The 25,563-nt window shown below is 37.2% G+C and overlaps 1 protein-coding gene across 6 annotated transcripts in view; it reads left to right on the plus strand.

The window, feature by feature from the left end:
• The window catches only part of GAS2 (growth arrest specific 2), a 121,141-nt gene that overhangs the window by 74,169 nt on the left and 21,409 nt on the right, over positions 1-25,563 (plus strand). For 3 of the 6 annotated variants that reach the window (XM_037026988.2, XM_037026987.2, XM_017644823.3), the window contains exon 8: positions 11,772-11,825. The exons of 1 other annotated variant lie outside the window; for it this stretch is intronic. In XM_037026988.2, the coding sequence (XP_036882883.2) occupies positions 11,772-11,825 (54 nt within the window). Of the gene's footprint in view, positions 1-11,768; positions 11,826-16,980; positions 17,096-25,563 lie in introns of all 6 variants that reach the window. 2 more of the 6 variants (XM_017644838.3, XR_005063613.2) reach the window with 2 other exon arrangements.

A 25,563-nucleotide genomic window follows, 5' to 3' on the forward strand; every position in this document is an offset into this window, starting at 1 on the left:
AGGATAACATATATTTTTATTTTAGCTAAGCTGCCTGCTTTCACTTTAGTACATTAAAAATAGTGATTATTATCTCTACAATAGTAGTATTACTACAGATGTGTTTATATTTTCCCAGGTTGACCTTTCTCAATTGAGCCTCAGGCTCCTTGTGAATATTAGCCTCTAGAGCCTAGAATCAAAGTGTTATTTATTTAAGCAATTATTTCTTTTTATAATAGAAGTATTGATAAAACATAACTAATAAATTACAGCTTCCCTCTTTAATGTAACCTAATGCCTTTAGGCAAAAGTATATATTACTTATGTTTATTTGTGTCTGATCTTCCAGGTTTAGTCAATGTCAAAGAATTTGATATCAGTATTTATGGTTAACATGAGTTTATATTGTATTTAACATTTAAGATATGTTTTGATGTTCCATTTTTCTTTTCAGAAAATAGTTTCCTTTTGGTTAATGCTATGCATGTATTGTTTATAGAGGAATTGAGATTTGCTTTACTGAAAAAATTTCACCAAATTCCTAAGTGATAGCATTTGAATTTAATATTAATTAACATACCATAGCACATTGTGCACATTTGTTTCATGCTTCTAATGTTCCAGGTAAGCCTGCAATAAGAAAGTTAACTGTAGTATGGTTATTCAGTGATTGGCCCAGTGTGTGATGGCACTGAGCAGCTATGACAGGTGTTCCACAACAGTGTTTTAACAAACTCTAGTCATTCACTTTTTCTTCATTTTGCACTGTCCACATATAATTTTGTACTATTTTGACAACAAATTTCACTTTAAAATTGACCTATTTCTTCAAATCTTAATATATTTTTAAAGGAAACTTAATATCACTACCTAAATTGGAAACTAAATCTAATCTGTTTGTCAGGAAAGGAAAATATCCATTAATACATATTCATTGACATTTTTATCCTGTGGCTTGCCAGGGGCCCATTCCCACCCTGATGGCATAAAGTGATTCCTCAAATGCTCCTTTGTTTCTCTCTGATATCCGTAGGGTCAATTAACTCCTGTATTCTTGAATTTAGGAATTGAAATTTCATAGGCAAGTCAGATGCACCTTTCATTTCTCATTTTCTCCCAGTTTCCTCTTCTCTACTGAATGAGCTAATTGAAACTGCCTCATGGATGTGTACACACTTTGGCCAGTACTTTTTGATTTGTGGCTGGGACAATATTTAATTGATTGTCATTGTGCTCTAACTCATTATAAAGAACTAGAAGCTATTACTCAAAAAAAAAAAAAAAAACCTCAGAGATACTGGTTTTCCAGTGATCATATGGTTTTGGCTGCTAATAATCTAACCTAAGTTTTTTTGAATGCCTGGATTAAGTTGTAAGTGCCTGTAGTCAAATTCTCAAAACACTTGAGGAGGAGGATTGCCCTACAGTCTCTGCAACGCAATTCTGTGCTTCCTAAGTTTGTATTTTTAACATTGGCATATTTTAAACTTTATCCTATCTTTTTTTGACAATGCCAAATATAACAATACTTACTACATAATATAAGTAGATGCCTTTATGCATATTATTTTATAAACTACACATTTAATGAAGTATACATAGTGTTTTAGCATGATTTATCTCCTTGTTTTCTGTCTATCCCAAGGGCAGCAGTGTCTTCATATGGCCATAACCAACCTGTCCATGCAAAGAACAGTTTAGAGTTATTTAGAGCTGTTAAGACTATTGATTTAGCTCTTTGTTCAAGATAACATAATTACCAAAACACTGCTTCGGAAAAAACTACCTCTTAACGAACTTGAAGTACAAGATTCTCTTATAAAGTCTGCGTCTAACACACTCTTGATGTATTCTTTTCAACAAAAGCCAGAGTTAACAATTTCATTGTGAACCAAATTTCAAGGTTTGTTGACTAAATCTAATCACCTTATTTATGTATGGTTTTTATGATTATTATGTATATGAACACATCTTGTTTTAATACATTAAAAGAGATACAGTAACAGCAAATAAGTATGAAAAATATAAGAATGTGTGCAGATTTCAGGGAAAGATCCCAGAAGACACTTTCTGCAGAAGATATCTTTGCTAAGCATGTGTCTTATCTGTGGCTTTCCAGAAACCAATGTATGAATAGACACTTCACATACATGGCTATCTAATGTGTATGTATATAGATGAATCTATATACTTCTGTAGGCATATTTGTTTAGATGCATGTCTCCATTTAAAGTGAGGGATTAATCTCTACCCAAATATAGAGAATCCTTGAGTGCGAGGAAAAATCTCTGAGGTTTTTGTCTGTGGCTTTTAGGCAAACATGTTAATAATCCCCAACCAAAGTGGGAATTCTCTTGTTTCTAGCTTATCAAAAACAATTCCTCAAAACCAGATTTTTGCCCTATACCTTCCAATGAGGAACACTGCTTTTGAATTGTCTGGACAAACAGGTTAAATGCAATTAATTTGTATCTGCAGGTATAAATTTACTATCCACCAAGGTATAAATATTTTGGTTAAGTTTCAATAACTTTTGAATTTGGACAGTGTTGATAAAACCTCCTTGCTGATTTCACACAGAGATTTGAATATTACCACTTAACCATGCTATGTGCTTTTAGAATGTAAGTAGATGGACCTAAGGCCTAATGTTATGATTTTGAAGAGGAGAGAAGCACTTTCCCTTGTACTTTTGTTCTTTCAGTTAGTTGATATCTACCCAGGCCTCCAGTATCAAGAAGACAGTTGGCAGTATAAATCTGTATATGCTGGTAGGAAAGGTTTTAGAAATATATCTTAGATGCCATAACAATTTTATTTGTCATTGGTCATTTGTTTATTTGTCTACACCAATTTAGTGATGATAATACTCCTTGTAAATAACCTAACAGTAATGTTTAAAAGTGACCCCAGATAAACAACCTCAATACCACCAATGACTTGTTGAACTACAAATTCTTGTAGCTTCCCTCTAGACCTACTGAATCAGAAGCTCTGAGGGTGGAGCCCAGCACCTGTGTTTTAACAACCCCTCCAGATAATTCTAATGTGGGCTGAGGTTTGAAACCACTAATCTGAAAGAAAGAACTATGTAAAGGAAGAGATTTGTTGTACAACACATGATTAGAATCAGTTATATGTCTGGTCATGGAAGAATAGAACCATTAAGGTACTAGAGATGAGCATTTTGAAGACTTTTAGGTATCATCATTCATAATTCTATGTTGAGGGCATAGAATTATGAATGAACTATTTTTCTGTTTGATGATGACTTTAACAAGTATGAATGCTTTAAAAGAAGTCAGCAAGTACAGTTGCAAATTTGAGAATAAGTAAAAGGACTTCTAAAAGCTATCAGATTAATTAGCTGACTGCTCATTTTTCAGGTACTTTGGCTAAGTTTCCCATCTTTTGAAAAAAGGTAGGGAGGTTTATTGGAGTCATGGTGCTATTTAACCAGGGAGGACTTTGCATTTTGCTGTGAATTTGTAGCACATTTTCCTTGGATGAAACCCTCATCTTTTCTTATCTTCTTTTACTCGTTTATCCTTCCATTTTGGAAACTCACTCAAATTGTTTTGGGTTAGCACTAGGAAACATGCAGACATCTGGACAATGTCCCTGCACTTTGCAGATCCCATCTGTGAGCCATGTACTCAGTTTTCTCTCTCCAAGTCATTAAAACTTTAATCATTTGATGTCCCTTTCTTTTAAGGTTTAGTTTTAGTGACATGCAAATAACCTAATATGATAAACTCATCTGTGCTAATGCATGAAATGGTTGTAAATAGCTCTAATGAGTAGAACATCCATGGCATAAGATCTCTACAGTGAACACACTTACTCTAATGTTTTGGTAAAATAGTTAGCCAGGGAGGCCACATGTTGTGAGGTAGCTGACATTCTGTGCTACTTACTTTGGGCACTAATATGATGAATACTCTTTTAACTAATTATAATTTATTACTACCCTCACATTATACTTTTGCATTGTTCAAAGTGTGTTCCAAGGAATAGCCATTCCAGAAGATGCTATTTGTAAAGAAGAGTAATCATGGTTAAGATTTTAAACAGGCTTCTGTGATAACCCTTATTATTATTAATTGGCTGTATTAGTCTCTTTCTGAGCAGGTGATATGTCTCATTTTAAGCTCTCATCCCATATGCCAAATACTGTTGCCATTCCCATTTTACAGATGAGGAAGTTGAAACATGAAGTTTGAGTAACTTTCCAGAGTTAAAAACTAATGAGTGGTGAAAGTGGGGTTCAAAGGTCTAACTCCTGAATTTATATTCTTTACCACTAAGCACTATTGATTTATTTATCTGGGATTTCTTAGAGGATAGAATATACTCATGTGATCTATTACTTTCTTGAGTAAGATGTACTGTGTAGCATTTTCCAAATGTGTCTGACCATAGAAATGATCCCTTTTCCACCCTTTTTCTCCAACCACTATCCTGGAGTAGGACGTCATTAAAACATACTTGAGGGAAATACATTATCAGATGAAGCAAAATTAAAACATAATTTATAATATAGAATTATTGAATTGAAAATTTTCTAGATTTTACCAGAGTTAAAACCATACATATTAAGGTACTACTAAAAAATACTGAGTTTATACTCATTTTTACCTTCAAGCTCTCTTTAGAAATTATGATATAAGGAAATGACTAGAAAACCTTTAAAGGAAAGAGCTAAAATTTAATAACTGTCATATGTGCCAAGCATTTTAGCTCGTGCTTTATATACATGGTGTCACTGTGTCCTCTCTACCACAAAGCTGGGAAATTGTTCTTATCCTTTAATTTCAGGTGAACAAAGTGTTAGAGAGGTTAAGGTCTTCCTTCAGTAAGCAGTATGATAAACAAAACTGAAGTCTTGATTCCTAAATTCACAACACATTCCATTCCAAGCTGCCTCCCTGGGGCACATCCATTAAGTACAAATATATTATTCATAAGATTGGTTCTCTAAAGAGGACCTGCACCTTTTGCGTTATGTTTAAGGCTCATCTATATAGTCATATATTCCTTACCTCATTTTTACTGTAAAAATATACAGAATGCCAAGGGTATTACAATCATAATCAATAATACCCACTGTAAAAAAGGGCTGTAATGAGTTTATCTGATTGTATTATGACCGTAATAAAAATTATAACAATATTTATTAGGTCTTTATTTGTGTTCCAGACACTGTTCACAATGTTTTATATGGCCTGTCTTGTTTAATTGGTAAAACTAATTTGAACTCTATACATTATAAGATATATCATTATCTGTCCTGATATATTTTTAATAGAAGTCTGAAGATATAATTCTATATTGCTAGTATAGTCTTGTTGAGTTTTTTTGCTAATTGTAGATATTTTTTACTGGATTAGTATTATGATAAGACATTTGTATAGCAGAGCTTCACAGGTGGGTAAACCCATATGAGGTTCTGTGCTAACACTCTAATGGTACAGAGGTTTTTTTTTGCTTATTTCCACAATTCAAGAAATGTGACTACTTAAGGAAGCTAAAGATAAGACAATGAATAATTTAATTGGAAGTCAGCAAAGGGATTTGAAGTATTATGGAGTCACCATGTTTATACTACCTTTGAATTAAATCATCTCAGATCAATGGAAAGGCCACACACATTGTTATGGATTCTTTGTCATTTCTTCTTTACCATAAAAATTTTTCAGAGTTATACCTGTATGGTAAAATTCAGCTCACTGTAACAACCAAGCAAGAGAGGCCCCAGAGCTCTGTTGCTATAGTAACCTGGCAATGTCTTCTGGGACTTGCTGTAAGGGAAGGTCCAATGATAGGAAGTGATATTACTTTCTTTCTGCTCCTCTGACACATATTGATTTATTGTGAGTAAAAAGTGGCATGGTTCAAATTGCATACCTTTCCTAGTAATGAAAAATGGACTGTTGTATAAAAATGCAAAGGAGTTTTAAACAGGTAGCAAGGAGAATAAAACTTCCATTTATCTTTGTGGAAGCACTGCACAAATAGCAGCTGAATGCTGAACATTCATTTTTTGAGTAACATGAATATGAGCCTTTCATCTAATTTAGCAATTTATGAGAACAGTGGTGATTATACCAAAACTATCTAATTAATGGCTTATATACATTTCTAGGAAAAATATATGGCCGTGTTTGCCTCTGATGAATGTAAAATCTCAGACATTTCTAGTGCTCTAACCCATAGTGAGAGAAACATGGCTGTTATTAACACACGAATATTTCCAGATTCAGTTTCCTTTCTTTGCCCATCTATCTAAAAACCTAACAGTAATTCAGGGAAGGCAATCAGCAAGTATTTAAAATGTATTCAAACATTTTAATTTCAGATTTAAAAAAACTTGAATAATATTTTTGCTCCATTAGAGACACTCATTTGTAATCTATTCATGTTCAGTGAGGCTGGTCTAATAACATGGATATAATTTACAATTTGGTAACACATCTCTCAAAGGACTTTGCAAATGTTAATAAGTTCTCTGAACCTCTTCTTTCTCAGAAAGGCATATATATTTGGATAAATGAATGATATACAAATAGTGATTAACCATGAGCGTAAAAGCTTCAGCTATTGGGGTGTTGCCTTTCTGAGATTTATCCTCTGAGCTTGAAAACCTTTAAACATAGGAAAACTTAAAGTAGAATTTGTCCAAGATTGCACCCAACACTACATCTAACACTTTTGAAAGCAAGAAAAAATGCTTTGCTCTCTTACAAGAATAGGAAAGTTAGGTAACATATCTGGCTACTTTTATATATTCTAATTTAAGTTAGAGAATTCACTTCTTCCATTCAATTGTTAACAGATAGATCAAGTGTGAAGAACAAGAAATAAATGAGAGTTCAAAACCAAAGATCCTTTATCCCTGAGACTATGCCACTACGGCCACTTAATGAGTAGATTTTTTAAAAATTGTGTCTATCTTTCACCTGATGTGATAAGCATTCTTGCTTATATCCAACTGGAATAGCAAGGTTTACCATACCTTTAAGTCATTCAATACATGTGTGACTCTGTTTCACCTTGAATCATTATATTTTGCTATTGAATTATTATTTGAATAAATGGACAATTTTTTTCACTAGCCACAAATCAAATTATTTAAATTCACAGAAGCAATTGGAAATTAAATGGCTTCACTGAGCAAATGCACAGGTCCTATGATCTGCATTTCCAGTTTCTGCGTTGATGTAGCTGTCCTGCCATTTAGATAAATTTGTTGCATGCATACACATGTACATATGTATGTGCGTGTGTATATGTGTACATGTCTTACTTAGTGGTGTTTGTGTTTACGTACGTGTGTGTACAATATTAGAGATTTGAATTAGTCCAGTGATTTGAAATTTTGAATTTAAAAGAGATCTCAGATTTTTCTGTGCCTGAAACTTAAATCTACTCACAGATTCTGTGGGAAAAATAAGCCTTTTGTTTGTCTACATTTCTTTACATGTACCATTTAGCACTCACTGTATGTTTGCTGTGCGTCAGGTCCTTTACTTAGTACTTTCCTTGGAATCTCCTATTTAGCCCTCAAAACTCTTTGGGATATGCACTGCTATTACCTATATTTCAACAATCAGGAAAACAAGCATTAGGGAGTTATTTGCATGCCAAAGCCCAACAGCTGTAAGAGTCAAAACTTTTCTTTGAATTCCACATATCTGACTTAAGAGCCCTCAGTTTTAACTGTTCGCTATTTGTTCTTTTTCTGACTAGTCTTTTTCCAAGTCATATTGTGAGTATTGATATAAACCCTTGTAATATCCACTAATTATTGACCTGTACTTGATGGGCAGCTTCTAATTTGCTTATTCCTTTGCTGGTGTGCTTTGGCAAAACATGGAATTTAGTAGCTAATCCCTGTTGGAGAATCAGAAGAGAGTACCCAGGAAAACAGAATCTTACAAAACAGTAACAACCTCAACCCCCAAAAAAATTTTCAGAAAAGCCAACCAGAATGGTTTCCATACCATCCAACATTATTTATTGTTTTTCTTTACACTATGTATTAAACAGACTTGAAAAGTCTTCCAAAAGCAAAATTTTATTCTGGAAATGCAGATATTAAGTGATAATCTCAATTTACTGCAATTATATATTTCCATTTCCAATTTGCTTTTATGCAGTTAAGATTAAATTCCCCTAATTTGGTGATATATGAAAGGATGTTATGAACATACTATGATGGGGTGGGGAGGTGAACTTGTGTTTTGTACCTTCTTATACTCTTAAAGGGTCTAATTAGACTTATGACAAAGTACAAACTGAAAAGTTCTCTCATAGCAACTAATGCTTTTTAAAGCAAGATTCCTACAAATGAATGTCAAGAAATTTTTAAATAACATTTTTTCTCTACTGTATTTATCTGTTATTTGATGGTGGTAGAGTGTATCTTTTATATGGTTTGCAAAGTACATTCACTTATACATTATCTCATCTTATTTTCATTACTGCTCTGTTTCAAAAATGGTGTTTGTTAATTTTCACATCTTATTGATGAGGAAACTTCAGATAAAAGATTTTACAGGTGTCACAGCTAGTAAGTGGTTGATCCAGGAATAAATTATATTATAAATGTTTATTTATTAAATTTAATATGTTTTAAATTTCATGTGATAAAATTTACCTTTGAAGTTATATTTTAAATCTTAACATAAGTGAAAAGACTTAGTTGTTCACTATGCTTTTAATTTAAGGATCATGTGCTTTGCATTACAAAGTAAATATTACATAGTAATGTGAAATTATAAAGGTTACAAGATTTTTCCTTTCGTAGTGTTCCCAGCAAGAACACTTCATGGTTTACATGTTCTGTGTTGATATAAGTGTGAATTATTTTTAATGATTAAAGCATTAATGATTTTTTTTTGCAAAAGGGAAAGAAATGAAACCATTATACGTAATGTGTTGTGTTCTTGAATTATTGATGAGTCTTCTAGCAGCCAAATAATAAACCGGTGAAATATCTGGCATTATAGCTTGTATATAACTTTCCCATGGGCTCAAGTTGCACAAACAGGATGCAGCCAGATTCATTAAAAAGCATATTTTGCAAATGTGTCTATCTTGAATTACTAGTGAATGTATTCAAGCACGGTGGAAATTTTGTCATTACATTGAATTGATGACAATAAATTAGGACTCATTTATTGTATTTTTTTAATAAAATCAGTGACTTAAGTTTCTGTGTGACTTGGTCGTTTTAGACCTTGCATTTCTCCTCTAATAATTGACATTTTGAATTTCAGTTCCAATAAAAATATAGCATCTTGGTCCTGAACAGAGCAGTTGCCTCTATGACCAACTGCCAAGCCTGTCGTTGCAGGAGCCTTACTAATTCACATACAATGTTAGTTCACTGGTGTGTTCCAGATTTATTAGTATTAATATTTTGATTTGAAGCTTGGTTGTATGTTGTTTTAGGATCTAGTCTGCCCTTTCCATCTTGTTAGAAGCAAAGATCTTAAGGAAATATTTGTATAGATTTTGGGAGGAACAGATGCACAAATTTGGGTTTACTATTGACCTTAGGACATATACTCAATTTGGTTCATAATGAAAATCCTGATGTTGTTAACAACAACAAAATTCCAATGGGTTCTTTAGAGATGCTTTCCTTGTTTCCTTAAAAGAACACCAGCAAGAAACCACTACAGGACATTACTCTCCCAGTTGCAGGTTCTCTGACACTGTCATCTCTTTTACACACTAGCTTCTCTTGCCAACTTCGAATCCTCCTGAATTACACTATGCTTTGTGCTTCTAGCACTCTTGGTGGTTATGGAGAAATGCCTTTTCTCTGGCCCAGAGTTCTTATAATCTAGTTTATGTTATAGACAAATTTTAGGAGACTATAAACTCCAAATAAAAATTTATAATTACTCAAGATAACACCATGTAAAGGACTTTGTAATCCTATTAAAAAAAAGAAAAAAACAACCTGATGTTTTATTCATTTTACCAGAAACTGACACCTTGGTTAATAGTTCTCTTTTACCCTGAACACAGTCATTTGTCATATTTTTCCTGAAATCCAGTCTCATAGAATATGTGGACCAGGAATAATTGGATAATCTCTCTGAGGCCTTATTTGAAGGCAGGTAAAGGGCAGACCTGACTTCAGATATCTCTTTCAACTTTGACATCAGTCATAAGGTCTACAGGAATCCCATTCCAAAACAGTCACACACACCCAAGCAAGTAGTAACACATTACTTTGTCGTCATGCACCAATGTTAGCTGTGCTAGTGTTACCTAATCCAAGACTCCTTGTTTTGGTAATCATGGTCTTTTAAAGTCCTGAATTAATAGAAAAACTATGGAAACTCACATGGCACACATAACCTTAGATTTGTTATTGTGTCACTGCTTGCCCACCTGGTAGGACTAACACTGAGGTTGGCTGCAGCCTGGCACAAAGAGGCCCTTTGGACCACAATGTTTATGTCATAAAATTCCTCTCCTACAGTCATGTTTACAAAACAGCTTCCTACCTCCTATTTTCCTAACAATCTAGAGCCAACATGGCAAGGGGCTAGAAGTGTTCTCAGAAGCAGAGGGAACGTCTCTCATATCCAACCTTAAAGAGTTCAGCTATTTCTTGTACTTACTCAACATTTTACAGCAGAAAGAAATCCGCCAATGAGTACTAAGTGACTTCCAGAGAATCCCGAATTTTAACTGACATATTGGCATCGAAGATTGAATATGATCTTCCTTTCATGTACAGCACCCAGAGAGCTGGTGAACAGCACATTTACATATATTAACTAGAGGAAGGGTTCAGTTAACTATTTTAAGGTTAAAGAAGAAGGTAGTTTTGACTAATAAGGAATGACAGCCATAATAGGTCTAATCATGCAAAGGGAAGGCAGTGTTTCCTAAAGGTGACTTTGCTTTGGGACCCTGATGCCCAGGTGGAGAATCTGAGATGCGTCCTTCAGTGCTGTTGAAGGCCTTTCAGCCAATCACCTTTCAGACAGGCTGCGTGTCTCTTTGTGAGTACGTGACTGTTGTCAGATCAGAAAGCTGCATAAATACATTTTCACTTACAACAGAAGGAAGTGGCAGAGTGTCTTATGTGTCACACAGTCTTATGAAAGTAAATATAATGGTAGGGCCTTGAATAAAAGCAGAAGGCCAATATACATGAGCTGCAGAGGTACCAAGGAAGCCAGGACAAGATGACAAGATAGTCCCCTAAAATAGGAAGTTTCATACAGAAAATCAATACTTTATTTACTTAACAATTTTCTCTAGGATTTCATTAAACATTTCTTGGAATATGTTTCTTTTGTGGAATTAGGACACAGACTTGATGTTTGTTCCCTGGCAAAATTACGTCCGTACATGTATCTCTGATTTCTATAGTAAGATCTCTGAGCAAGGAACAGGAGACCAAAAGACCCCAGAAAATAGTTCTAACATTTGCGTCTTAAAATGCCAACGACGGGTACTGTCTACAATTCTCAGACAATGTGTGCTTCAATTATTACTCAATGTATATTATTATTTATAAGATGTAATTATCTTTATAAAATGAGTTTATTACTTATATTGCAGAGGCAATAAAACATCCCTCACTGTAAGATATGAAGAAATACAGGAATAGTTATTCTCATTGTAACTTCAAAAAGTAGTTTTCTTTAACCTTGTTCCCAAAGAGCACAGTTTGCATTTTCAGGTACTGTTCGTGTGCCTTTCTGCAGTGGAGACGGAGAGCATCATATGAACCTCGTATCTTCTTGTTTCAGTAGGGTCTTCATGCTTGTAACTATGTGTCCACAGCCAAAGCAAAGCAGACATTTAAGGTAATTACTTAGATAATTACGGGGAAAACCTCTCCACTTTGCTTTCACTCCAGTGGAGTCTTGGCTTCCAATCAAATGAGGGAAGCTGGGCACCCAAAAATGGATATTTACCTCTTCTGTTTTTTCTTCAGTGAGATTTTAAACTGCTGCTCCTTCTTCCATTTCCCCATAACATTTTGTAAAAATGGCAGACTGGGGTTTATTGTCATGGGTGGCAGGTCGAACCGAGCAGTTTTTGTCTTTTCTTAGCCCGGTTTCCATGCTCTGGTGTGTTCATTGGGATTATTACTAAAATTCTTTGAAAGTAGAATCTGGGGTTTAGCTTCTGTATGCCATATCATCTTGGTCTTTGTCTTAAAATATTTAAAATAATACACTGTAGAATGAAACTGAAACACAACACAATTTCAGAATATTTCCATTCTATTCCCATTGCACTAATTGCTGGTTGTGGTTTAACGTGTGGAACCTCGTGGGCCCCTGTCGAAGATCTGCTCCTGACACCTTACCTAACCCTCCAGATGTATCAGCTTTAACTAACACAGGTGATTTATTAGTACAGTGAAAGTTAAAGAGGGCAGGAAGGGACTAGGATTTGAATCTGATGCTGTGAGATTCCTGGTGTAGACAGAAGTAGTGGCTCATTTTTAGCCTTCACATATTAATAATTATGATCTAGAAAGAACAGCTTGCTTTTTGTCTTTTCTATTTCACATAAATACAAAATAATTGTTGGAAAAGCCTCAGTTTGTAAATTCTTCTTTAAATAGGATGAATATGGCTTGAATCTAATTATGAGAATTAGATTTCTAAAAAAGTATTGTTAAATGAATTTCTTTATCCACAATTTGTTCCTTCCTTCCTTCATCATATACATAAGTGTATGCTATGTGCAAAGAACCATTAGAATCTTGAGGATACAGCTTCCCTGTGTGTAAGCTGTTTCTTTGTAAACACCATGCTTAACAATGTAAATAATTGGTAATAATTATTAATACTTCTGATAATTAAATATAATTTGATTGGTTACCACATTAATAACTGACAAGGAAGAGAAAGATATGAGTTGCCTTCAGGTCAGTTCTGAATCGCCTCAATGAACCTGAAAATGTCGTAGAACATTAGAGTGCGCAACCAAGTTGGAGAGCACAAACACTGGCCAAAGCTTTCCTTGAACCTCTCAAAACATGTTGAAGAAAGGTGTATGAAGCACGTAACCATTAAATGAAGGTGAAACCTAGATCTGTAGCCCTGATCTGGCTCTGACAGCCTTCACCCCCATCTTGCACCAAAGTTGATTGAACCATTCTTGCTGGCTGGCTCTGAGGTTTTCTTTTTTCACTGTTCAGATGTCACTTGGTTAAAGAAGGTGATATTACTTGACAGACTTTCTTTGCTCAATGACTGTGAGTATCTGTGTACCTTTCAGAACTTAAATTGCCACACTTCTCCTTATTTCTCTTAAAAGTATTTTTAATTTTTCACTGGTGTCTTTTAAAAGGGCATGTGTATTGAACTAGAAAGTCAGGAATGTAGCTATCTGATAATCCTAGTTACGAGTGTTTGTATTTTAGGGTGAGTCTCTCTAGAAAATCTTTGAAGCTAGTATGCCTCTTAGTAGGCATCATGGATTTTGTAGGGGAAGTTCATTTAGAAGCTGGCATGCTAGTTCTCTTGGGGGCAGCTCACATCTCCTTTTGGGGAGGTGAAAGCAGTGCAGAGAACTCTTTCTCCTTTCCTCTGCTCCCAGAGAAGGTGAGTAGAGGAAGGGAACATACGTGACCAGGTTTTTGGGGGGCATTCCCCTCCCAGCTGCCTGCAGTTCTTTCTGTCTAAAGTCAGACATGGAAGGACAACACTGGCCTTGTCTTAACTGAAGTGAAATGTACTACAATCAAGATTAAGACTTGCTTCCTGGAAGCACTTCTCAGAGACCCTACAAGTGCCCAAAGAAAGAGTTCTGAGCTGACCTTTATCATTTGTTGGGCACAGACCTTTTAGGAGTTATCCCTCCTTTCACTCCTGAGCCCAGGAGGTTCGGGGTACTAAGAACTTCCTAGACAGGGGCAAACATGGCTTAGGAAGCTATGTTACACCTCAGACCCAAGGGCTGATGTACTTGGAGGCCAACAGTCTTCCTCGTGGCCGTGCTCTGCTGCCGGCCGTCTCACTCCACTCTCACACTATCCGCTGGAGGAAGCCAGGCCCTCACATCCTGCTGACGCTTCGCTGGGGAGGCTTGCCAAGCTCTTTTCATTCCTGAGTATTATTACACAAGTCTGTACCCAATTTTCAGTTTTCCCTGCCTCATTTCAAACACCGTTCCACAGCTGGGACTTCTGCTCTTTTCATCTGCACCCCTCATAACAGACACCATCCCTCAGTGTGAGTCTCTCTGCAAGGCAGACCACCCTCAGATCCCACCGGGTCTGCACAGGCCAGCAACTGACCGTCTGCCTTGCGACCTGCTTGGTGTGAATGGTTGTTCTCTCTGAAGCAAGACTGCCTTTTCTGCCTGCTATTGCAGGCGCTTTGTAGATCAGTTCTTTTACTCCACGATGCTACTTTTTGACCCCCTTCTCTCATCAGCTCATTAACAAGGTGGCAAGCATAATTTTAGCCATTTAGATTGTAGCAATTTCCATTTAACCGGAGGCTGGGGAGGGAGGTGTTGATGTACATAAAAGGACTCCACCCGGCATCTGCTGCCTGGATATTTCCAGTTAAATACATCAATGCTTTATTTCCATTTTACACAAGATTGCGTATTCAGTGATCTCAAAATCTTTTTATTCTATTACAAGTATTTCTCCAGAATAACCCAGTGCTTTTTCATATTAGAAGGTGTTGGAGCTACTCTAAGTGGCTTATCTTCATGCATGTTCTCTAATTTCCATTAGGTGAAGGGCTTTCACAGCAAGAGTTATGTCTTTGATTAAAATGTATTTAGGGGGCCATTTTAAACAGAGTGCTTTTACCATATTTTAAAAAGAGCAATCCTTGGATTGTTTTGGATAGCAAAGCATTTGGAAATTTATCTAAGAGACCCCTAGATGAATTGCTTGGGAGAATACTTAAAGCAGTACTTGGCACGTTGACTTTAAGAATTTAGACCATGTTGGGGTTGGCATCAAAGTATGAGCTCTACCATTTATTAATCTTTTGCGTGACACATTCCTTGGGATTAGATTTAAGGTTGGAGTTTGCAATAAGAGTGTTACCTATCATTGGGCTTCTCTGTTAATCTGGACTTCAGAAATCAAGAAGGGCTATCAGGGGAAAGAAAAGTCTGAGATGAGACTAAAGAAATGAGCAGAGGTTAGCCAAACAAGAGTAGATGGGAAAGCACTACTTTGACGAGAATCAGAAAGGAAACAATATGCTCAAAGGCCCAGAAGCACTAGAGAAAAGGGAAGGGGAACAAGAGACAGAAAGGGATGGACAGGAGACAGAGGTGGAATGAGACATTAACAAAACTCTTAGAAGTGCAGCCTTCAGAGCAGAGGGCTCACCTCCGGTGGCAAGAGAGGCTGAGCCACCTGTGCTAAGAGAGTTTGGCTTTCTTCAGAAGGCAGTATGGAGATTCTGAAGAATTTACAGAAGGAACGGCATGTAAATAGATTATATCGCTGAAGCTGTAGCATACAGAATAAATCAAAAGAGTGTGAAATTGGAGGAACACCATCTCATATTGGCTTGAGGAGTGGGTGGGTCATGAAAAGAGCAGCTCAGCCTGGAGACATACCTGATGAAAATCCCAGATGGAATACAGAGTATGATCTCTTGGCTGAAGCTCTCTGTCTTGGTGTGAAGGTTACTTAAACACAGAAGCGCTGTGACGTTGGTCTTTGTCCCTTACATGGAATTGTAATGTGTTGATTTTGGCTTGTTCTGGCCACATCTGCCAGGCATACAGGAATTGGGTGGGTTTCAGTCGGTCAGAATTTCCACTTGGTAATCAACAGTTTCTTTGGTGTGAATTTTACATAGAATACAATTGTAAGTTACTTAGAGAAACCTTGTGAATGGTGGGGGACATGGTGTTTTTATATTTTCCAACTCTGGTGTTTGTGTTTTCTTAAGCCTCTGGGTGACATCAGTTGACAAGAGCCAAATAAATTAATAAAAAAAGCACAGACTACTGCTCCTCTCAACAAATTTTTAGAAATTTGTTACCCCAAGCTCTTACTCCCCAGATGCTATGGAGACTGTCAGTTCCAGGTCTGCGTGGTGATTCAGTATATATTTCGGTTAGCATGGCAGGGCTATAAAACATACAGTGTGTTCCCCCAGTAAGCCCAGCAGTGAGACCAAGGCATTTTCTATGAAAACTGTTCCTTGGGCCAAGAATACTCCCTAAAGGACTCTTTGGCCATTTATAAATTTCTTTACATGGGCTCATTACATATGTACCCAGACAGCAATAATTCCGGGTGTGTGGCCGAGGTCAGAGCTCTGGGTACACGGGCATGTAATTCACCCTTCTTCTGGTCAGCAGCAGATATTAAGCACCTACTATGTCCCAGGTACAAGTGGCATGGTCAGAGCAGTAAACGAACCATCTCTTTTCATAGTCTGGGACTAAGGAGACAGAAAATAAGCACATAGGCAGAGGGTCAAATAGTAAAAAGCCAGTTATAAATATTTTAGTTTTTATGGGCCATATGGTTTCTGTCACAACTACTCAACTCTCTTGTTTTAGTACAAAAGCAGTCTTAGATAATATGTAAGGCTGTGCTATAGATTATAAAGATAATTAGCATGGCTGTGTTCCAGTAAAACTTTATTTATAAAAGTAGGATGAGGGCCAGATTTGTCCTGGGGGTAATATTTTGCTCACCCTTGACATAGATTAATAAATAAGCAAGCTGTTCCATGTGCTAATAAGGAAGAGGACAGAGCAGGGTGATGTGGGACAGAGACACCAGGTGCGGCTAGTGGGGCTGCTTCGGCTGCAATGGCTGGGAAGGCCTCTTCGCGACTGCGCTAAATCAGTGTCCAAGCAATTAAGGAGTAAGTTGTTGATATCATTTATATATCTTAAAACTGTATGTAAAACAATTAAGTTACAGATTCTAAGTTTATAAAAGGTAGGGACCATACAGAATGTGTCTACATGTAGAGGAACTCAATAATTGATGTTTTGTTGTTGAAGAGAGTTTCAGATACCTTCCTTGATGCCCAGCCTTCACTAATTCATACTTCCTTTGAACTCCCATGGCACTTACTGAATGACTGAACTCACTTGACATTGAGAAACTGTAACATTGGTAAGTATGTATTTTGTGCATGATGCCTTTTAAAAGTGTATGCTGCCCTGTAAAGAATGGACCCTGTATTCTAGTAGTTTCTATCCTGGGTGCTAGCTTTGTGTCCTTACCTGTTGACACACTAGAACTATTAGGTATCATTTCATGAGTGTCAGAAAAAGTTAAAAAAGAGTGCATTCTAACAAGAAATGGCTCAGACTGATGATTTGCTTTTATAGTGTATCAATGATGGTAAACATTAACTAAAGAAAAAAGGAGGGACATACTTTTGAATCTCAAGTGCTCTCTCTGACAAGATCTGTAAAGTTAGTACTTGTTAAATTAGTTAGTAGTTGTTAAATCCTGAGCCATAGAGCAAATCAGAGAGTACAAGTTTGTCAGTAATACTGTGTGACTCTTGATTCACTTGGTTAAAGCACGTGGAATCATCTGTCAAACGGGGGTAAAACCTCCTGTATATAAAGAGCTAAATAGGAGTCATGGCCTCAGACCTCAAAGATCCAGTTAAGAAACAGAACCATGAGTTAATAATGCAGATAAAATAAGACAAAATAAATTTTGATTATAGATTGAGTAATTTATCCGACAAAAATTTGCTGAGCCCCTACAATGAGCTAGATGCTCTTCTAGGCACTGATGAATTTAGATAGGCAGAGCCACCGGTATTGGATTCATCTGGAAAGTTTTCAAAGAGAAGATGGAAATTCATCAGTGTCTTGAGAAATGTATAGTATTTGAAAGTGGGAAAGCATTTCTGGAGGATAATAGGGAAGTATGGTGGAGGAATAGGAAGAACTTAAGATGTGTTTGAATGGGGAGTGAGCCAGTTTAGCTGGAGATCATGTAGAGTTTTAAGTAAGGAATAATGTGAGGAAAATAGGCTGGCAGTGATCAAGATGGTGGAGGGCCTTGATTATAAAGCCAAAAAACTTACATTTTGACCTGAAGGCCTTAGACAGCAATTGAAGGTGTTGATCAATAGCATGATAAAACTAAAGTTTAAGGCAATTAATCTGGGAAAGGTGTATATATAGAAGTATAGATTGACATAGGAAGAAAGTAAAGGCTATGCAACTAATTAGGTATTCTATCTCTTTTGGATATGAGCATTAATTAAAACAATGGCAGAGAGAATGGAAAGAGGAAGGGCAGATAATGTGAATAGTATTTTGAGAGTAGGCTTGATTGGATCTTAATAGAACAGAAGGAAGAGGCAGAGAAGAAACTAGTTTTGAAAATGATGATTTTCTTAGAAGAAATTATTTTCTCCACAAAAACTTAAAGAAGTCTCTGAGATTGTCTCAGCCATCAACTTGCTGCATAACCTTGAGCAAGTTATTTACAATCTCTGTGAGTCATCTGTAATGTGAATTATAATACTCATTTTAGAGAACTGACATTCATTCCCTCATTCATTCATTCAGCAGATATTCCACAAATTCATTTCTAACTCTTGAAGATACAGTAGTGAATAAGGTCATTTGCCTTTAAGCACTATACTTTTTCCTTAGAGGCAGATTATTATCAAGTAAGTAAATATATAAGGTAATTTGGGGTTCTGGCAAATGTTAGAAGGAAACGTTTGCTGAATGCGATTCAGGAGGAGTTACTCTAGGTAAAGCTCTAAGGACTGGCCTCCACAAGGAGGTGACATTTGAAGGGAGGCATCAACAATGGAAGGAGCCGGGTTTGAGAAGGGCAGGGAAAGCTGTTCAGAGGTGACAGGAAGAACAAGGATGAGGTTGGGCTTATTTGAAGAGCAGCATAGCAGACGTTTTACCTTAAATGTGAACAGTTCTGGAAAACGGGATCAGTGTAGGCATGCATACCTACAGTGGTGGGGGTTGGTTGTCAGTCTGTGGGTAGAAATTGTAGCAGATTTTAAAAGAGACACCTGCCTTCTAGTTTCCCTGTGGATTATTTAATTCTTTTAATAGGCTTTTCCCAACACTTCTTAGCACCGTGGAGGATGCCAAAAGTGTGTGCTCATTCATCTGTCCAGTGCAATGCATTAATATTTCCTGAGATAGGAAACAAAAAATTTCTGAGAAGCCAGCTTCTTTCAAAGAGAAGAGAATTTTATTTTCTTATTTATTTTTGTAAATGAGAAGGCTTGGAAACAGAGGAGAACAAGAAGTGTTCTGTTGAGAGGGATGACTGGCATATTTTAGTTTGGTCTGTCCATTCTTACAGAAACTAGGGCAAAACAATGATCCCATTAAGCAGTATCTTTTCTCACTTCAGTGTTTTTTTCTTTTTTGGGGGAAAAAAAACCTATCATGAGGGAATACTTTGATTCTGTGGTGTGTGTTTAAATTCTATCTCCTCCCCCACAAGGAAATACTGAAATATGGGCACTAGGATTTTTTTTTCTTCCTGAATTCTATTAGTCTTTCTCATTTATCCACTCCCCTAGTTTAGATGAGAAGACAATAGAGAATAAAGTGGCGGATTTTGGACGTTGACTGCCTCTCCACTTACATCTGGGGTCTCTCTTGCCCTGCTGTGGCCATACTGAACTTCTCTTCTTTCAAAACACTACACTGTTTCCTGCTCAAAGGCCTTTGAAAATACTGTTGTTGTTGTTTTTGCTGGAGTGCACCTCGTCTCTCTGCATATTGCCTCATATCTCCTTTTTCAGTCATTACTCTTTAGTCCTGACCTTCAACAACCTTCCTTCCTCTCCCTCTTGGGCCCCCATTGTATTTGGTTTTTCTGTTAAGGAGTACTGATCCCAAGCACCTTACACTCCTTCTTCACTGTTAAGGACTTTAGGTGTTTGATCTGTGTTGGACTCACTGATTCCTCTTAGTCCAACACACCCTCCAGAACTTGGTCTTGCATGTGAGAGTTGCATAATAAGTATCTTGTCAAATGTGTTGCACTAAAGTAAACAGATATTGTTGGATAGTGCAGGAATTTTGGAAGTTGAGGGGCTCTGAAAAGAAAAATGTGGAAAAGTAATTTCATTAGTTGTATAAGTAACAGAAACAAACAAAAATCTGTAACTTACAGAAGACCGAAGTTTATTGTTCCATCATGAAATTCTAGGGCTGGCTCAAGACTGTGCTCCTGAAAGGACTCAGTGACTCAGGGTTTCTTTAGCCCTGCAGTCTGCCATTGCTAGTGGGTCTCAGACACGTGGTCCAGGGTGGCTCTCTGCCCCAGGCAGAAACGTGAAGGAAAGGATGAAGAAGGCACCAAGTGCCTGTGCCTCTTCAGGAGAGATCAGTTCCTGACTCAGTGGACTCTGCTGCTTACTTCTCATTGGCTGTAACTTAGCAGTGTGGCCACACCTACCTGTAGGGAAGGCTAGAGAGTAGCCTTTACGCTAGGCAGCTGTGCACCCAAATAAAATTTCTGTTGCTCTCAGAGGAAGATAGATACTGGAGATCATCTGTGTCGTTTGGGGAGGTCAGTGTAAACACCACAGAGATCAGGAACAAAGATGAATGACCACTTGGCAGATCATCGAGCATCAATTATGGCCTTGGATTTAAGGCTTTGATTCTTAATTTGTAATAACAATTAACAGCACAAGAATTATGATACTAAAACAATCTATTCTTTTGGGTAGCAGTTTTTGTTTTGCTATTTTGGTGGAACCTACATAGGAGACAGACACAGCAAGGGTTGTTTCAGTAAGGTCTGGCATGCTTTTCTTATGAAATGTGTTGACTTGAAAGCAGTTTAATTTTATAGTAGATTCAAAGCTAAATTCAGTCAGCCATATAAGTGTTTAAATTTCCAAAAATACAGGAAAGAAGAATAAATGTGGTTTAGAAATAAAGAAGAAAAATCATAGCACCTTATGTTTTTTAATGCTTCACTGTATTTACAAAGCAGTTTGACTAAGGACTTTTGACCTTTGAACAGCCCCCAAAGCTAGATAGATTTACAAATGAGAACCTGAGAAATTAACAGACTAGAGTCAGACAACTTATTAGTGATGGAGTCAAGATTGAACCATGTTTTCGTGACCTATTAAGTCCAAGTTCTTCCTCCTGTCCCCAAAAGCACATCAGACCCTGGCAATGGGAACATGTGGATGTATGGAAGAGAGAAGATGCATCTCCTAAATGCCTTTTTGGAAAGCAGGGAATAGGAGCCAAGCATAATTATAATATTTATGTAATACAGGAGAACTAGAGAGGATAGCTGGTATTTTTAATCTAAATTCTTAGATAAGGTTCCTATGGAATCTTCCGTGGTCAGGGCTTTTAATTCCTTAATTGCTGCAGCAAAGCCCTCAGTGCAGTGTACTGGCAGGTCATACTGTCCTTCAACAAGCGAGGACCAAACATGCACACACACACACACACATACACACACACACACACACTCTCTAAAGACAGGCTGTGGTCTACACTCTAGTGTCACTAAGCAACCAAGAGCAGATTTCTTTGTATTCTGAGTTCTGCACTGAGCTGGGAGTGGGGAAGGGGGGTCTCCCAGAAGGCCCTTCAAGCTAGGCCTTATGGAGAGCTGGATTAAATGAAATTCAAGGATATTACGGCTGTCCTCAGAGGATATGTATTTCCTGATGCATGTATTTCCTCCGCCTCTGCTATTGCAGCAGGTCATGTATGAGTGCAGCTGCCACTTGGCCTGATTCAAGAGTTTTTCACTCACAGGTTTAATTAAAATTTCCAGCAGGCACCATCTATCATTCCTCCTTTGTAATTTTTCTCTCTTAGAGAGAAAAGCTCAGTGCTCATTACCTCTTGCATGTTTACAGTTCCTTTGTTTACATAGGAAGAGAACATAACCCCTTTAACAACTAGATTTTCACCAGAAACCGTAATAAAAAGCAGATCATAATTGTTGATGTGTGCTTTTTAGACATGTGAGTGAACTCCCTCAGGGTTATTATTTAAGCCAGTGTAAGATATTACAAAGTCCAAAAGTACAATATTGGCAGGAATTATTTTTTATAATAATGTAATAAAGTTGCTCCCACCTTGAGATCTCTAGATTCCTAAGTCTTGTGCTTGTAGAAAAGGGGACTCACAGGCTAATTTCAGTATCTCAGAAAGCAAAGTGGGACTTGTACCTTCACCACTGGCAAGGATGCGTGGCTCACCAAAACATTAGGCTTTCGGTCAGATTAGTATTATGATTGTTTCTTTATTGATGTTTATCAGTTGATGGTCTACAGAGCATAATTTTGGTTTTGATTAATTATACTGGGGTGTAAGTTATTTCTTATGAAAAAGTTTAACTGACAAATTAAGCATGATTTATAGAAAGAACATAGATTTTAGAATAAAATACACCAGGCAGCCCTGATACTGTTTTGTTACTTTGAGGACGTCATGAATTCTCTCATCTCCATGAAGGGGTCAGTGAATAATCTCTGCAACAGGCTTGTTGGGAGAGGACACCTACCCCAGAAACTGACATATTGCAGCCTCTTAATGAAGGATGCTTGTCACCAGCAAAGTTATCCTCATTCTGTCAACACGTGGGGTTTAAAAGAAAAATCAAATGAAAAGGGTTCCTTGGTTATGGACCAATTGGGAAGCACTGTTTTAAGGCTCAACAGACTTAAGACTCAGGTGATCTGGGCAAAGCTAGCTTGGGCACGTCATGATATTATTTAAAGGCTCCTTATCATCTTCAAAAAGGAAAATGTTGGATTGCTGATCTCTCAGGTACTTTCTAGTTTAGAAGGTTTATAACCCTCAGTACTGAACCAAGACTTCCTGCCCCAGCTCTGCCATATTCAACAGCATTGTCTGTCAATTCACTGCTCTATTGTGAGCCCAAGTTGCTTATCTATAAAATGGATAAGAAATACCTGTGCTCTGGATAATTGTACATTAAGAGCTTGGCATATAGTAGAAATTGTTTAAATTGCAAGTCGCAGCTGATCACTCTTGAGGAGTTTATTCAACACTTCCCACAAACCAGGTTTGCTGGGCCTGTGCCACTCCCGGTGCCTCTCTGGTGCACTCCGAGTGGCCTGTATCCTTCCTCCGTGGGCCTGGAGATGAGCCCAGTCCTGCACGGCTGTTATCCTAAGTGGCTGCGATCCTCTGCATATCCTCTATCTTCATCCTCACATAAGAACTTTTAACCCTCATTTCTGAGACATTTCTCTCTCTTGACACTCTTTTTTTTTTTTCCAGCCAGTTGCTGCCTCTGACTATAAGGTCTGAGGTCATGGATTAGATTCATTTGCTGACTTTTTTTGCATCTTCTGGCATGACCACAGAAGGTTCCAGTGAACCTGAAATACGCAAAAGCCTGTGATTACATTGGAAGGACATCCTCGCTCTTGGAGGATGGGGGAGGTGGGGGGGGTTCCTCTATCACCCTCTAAATGCTCCATTTCTGGGGATTCTGAATGCCAAGGAGAGCTTGTTGGGCTCCTGTGAATTGTGGCTTTTTGTCATCAAAGCCCAACCTACCCTGTATACCACAGGTCCACACTCCACAGTATTACTGCAGAGGGAAAAAACAAAACACTACAACCCACAGCGCCCAGAAAGCACATCCTTAGAATCTGATGGTCAAAGGTCAACAGCATCAAGCATTTGGTGCCCTGCTGCCTCCTCTTTGTCTATTCATCCTGAGTGGGTAGGTTTTCAGTCTTCTTTCGCATTCTCAGCTAGATTCTCAGATTCATTCTGACATGTTATCCTCATTGGAAACTATTTTTCCTTTCTCCTGACACAGCCTTACTCTATCAGTGCTGTGCTTTACCAGGAAGTGCCAGATGGTCCTGAATCACTAGCCCCTTAATATTCCAAAACATTATTATCCACAGAACAGAACAATGTACGTGCTGATTAAAGAACTTTGATGATGTCTTGAAAATGAGGGAATGCCCCAATCAGCTCCACAGCTGTGCCTTGACAACCTGTATGGATTACAAGCTTCTTTGGGGACTCTTTGCTAAGTGTGTCTCCACCTTTGCTTTTGTTACAATATCTGCAGTGCTTGGGTTTTTTGCTCTGTGCTGCCTGCCATTTAAGAACTGGATGATAGTCCACTTGCCCTAGAAAGGTTGTTAGCCTCCTGAGTATTGCTTTTCAGGGTGATCAGTACAGGAATATAAATAAGCAACAAGAACAACAAAAATTAACGTAGAGGGTTTTACTTTTATAGGGAAATTGGCATTATAATTCTAGAAGATGTCAACATGTTAGCACATCCTGGAATTGCTTTCATGCTAATGTTATGAGCTGTATGTATGATCTGAATTGATTCTGCACATAAAGGAGTACAATCCATACAAGGCAGACTTCTTGGTTAAGTCCTGCAAAAGGGCTTAGTTTTCCATGGGAAGGTTTGGTTAAAAACCAAAGCAAACCAACACAAAAAAAATCCCCCACTCTCTTACTATTTTATATTTCCAAGGACAAGATACCTTTGTTCTAGTCACCTTAGAATTGCTTAAAATGTTCCTAATTATACTCATAGTTATGTTAAAACAGTCACAGCTTTCCAGACCTTCACTTCTGAAAACAAATCTGCAATACAACAGTTGAGTTAAAGAAAATGGTGAAAAGGAGAATTTTCTCTGAGCTGTCATCATCAATCTTTATTATTTTTTAAATAATTGGCTATATAATTTTTTAAATAATATCTGTAGGAATTACTAAGAATGCCTTTAAGTGGATTTTTGAAGATTAACCAATAAAATCAGTCACGACTCATCATGTAACTACTCCCTCTGCATCCATTTATCCACTTATGCATACAGCAGAAGGTTATCCCTTTCCATTATGTGCAAGAATCTGCGTTCAACAATAGTAATTTAGAGTTAGTGTTAATAATAAATCACATCTCAAAATGTATCTTGGATATTTTGCTGCGGTCCTAAAAGATAATCAGTAATGTAGGACAGAAATTGTCCAAATTCTACCTACCGTTAGCTTCTTTGCATGTAGAGCTTGTGTGGAAATGCTGTTCATGGAAACAGACAAAAATAGATTCTTGCTTCCGTCACTGAAGTCACAGAATTGACCACAGAAGAAAGAACAATAATGGGTGGAATATTATTGGTGTCAGTGAGTTGCGAATTTGTATCTTCTTCAGTGCCAAATACCACATTCATGACCTTCTCCGTAGTTTGTTGGCATTTTCAGTTCTGTCTCTGAGAACTTACCAAAATGAAGTGAGAAAAGTCTTCTACGACTACTCAAAACTTTATTCTCACAGTCGCTCCCCTGCATATTAGAATTCAATCTTTAAGAAAAGTACGTTCCTTAAGAAATTCAGGTTTAATTAGTGGGGGGAATTAATTAAACACTTGGTCATCCCTGTAATTGCCTTCATTTCCCAACATGAATTATTTTTCCTTAACACCATAAAATGGACACAAGCTGTTTTTATAACTAATATAACACATTTGTACCTCTGACCTATGTTTGGTGAGGGAGAATAGAAATAGAAATGAAGATCCCTGATCTCAAGAAGTGTGCAAACTTTGAGTTAAAATGTTAACGTGAATCCCCCAT

Source organism: Manis javanica, chromosome 11, assembly GCF_040802235.1.
Source record: "Manis javanica isolate MJ-LG chromosome 11, MJ_LKY, whole genome shotgun sequence".
Classification (NCBI taxonomy): domain Eukaryota; kingdom Metazoa; phylum Chordata; class Mammalia; order Pholidota; family Manidae; genus Manis; species Manis javanica.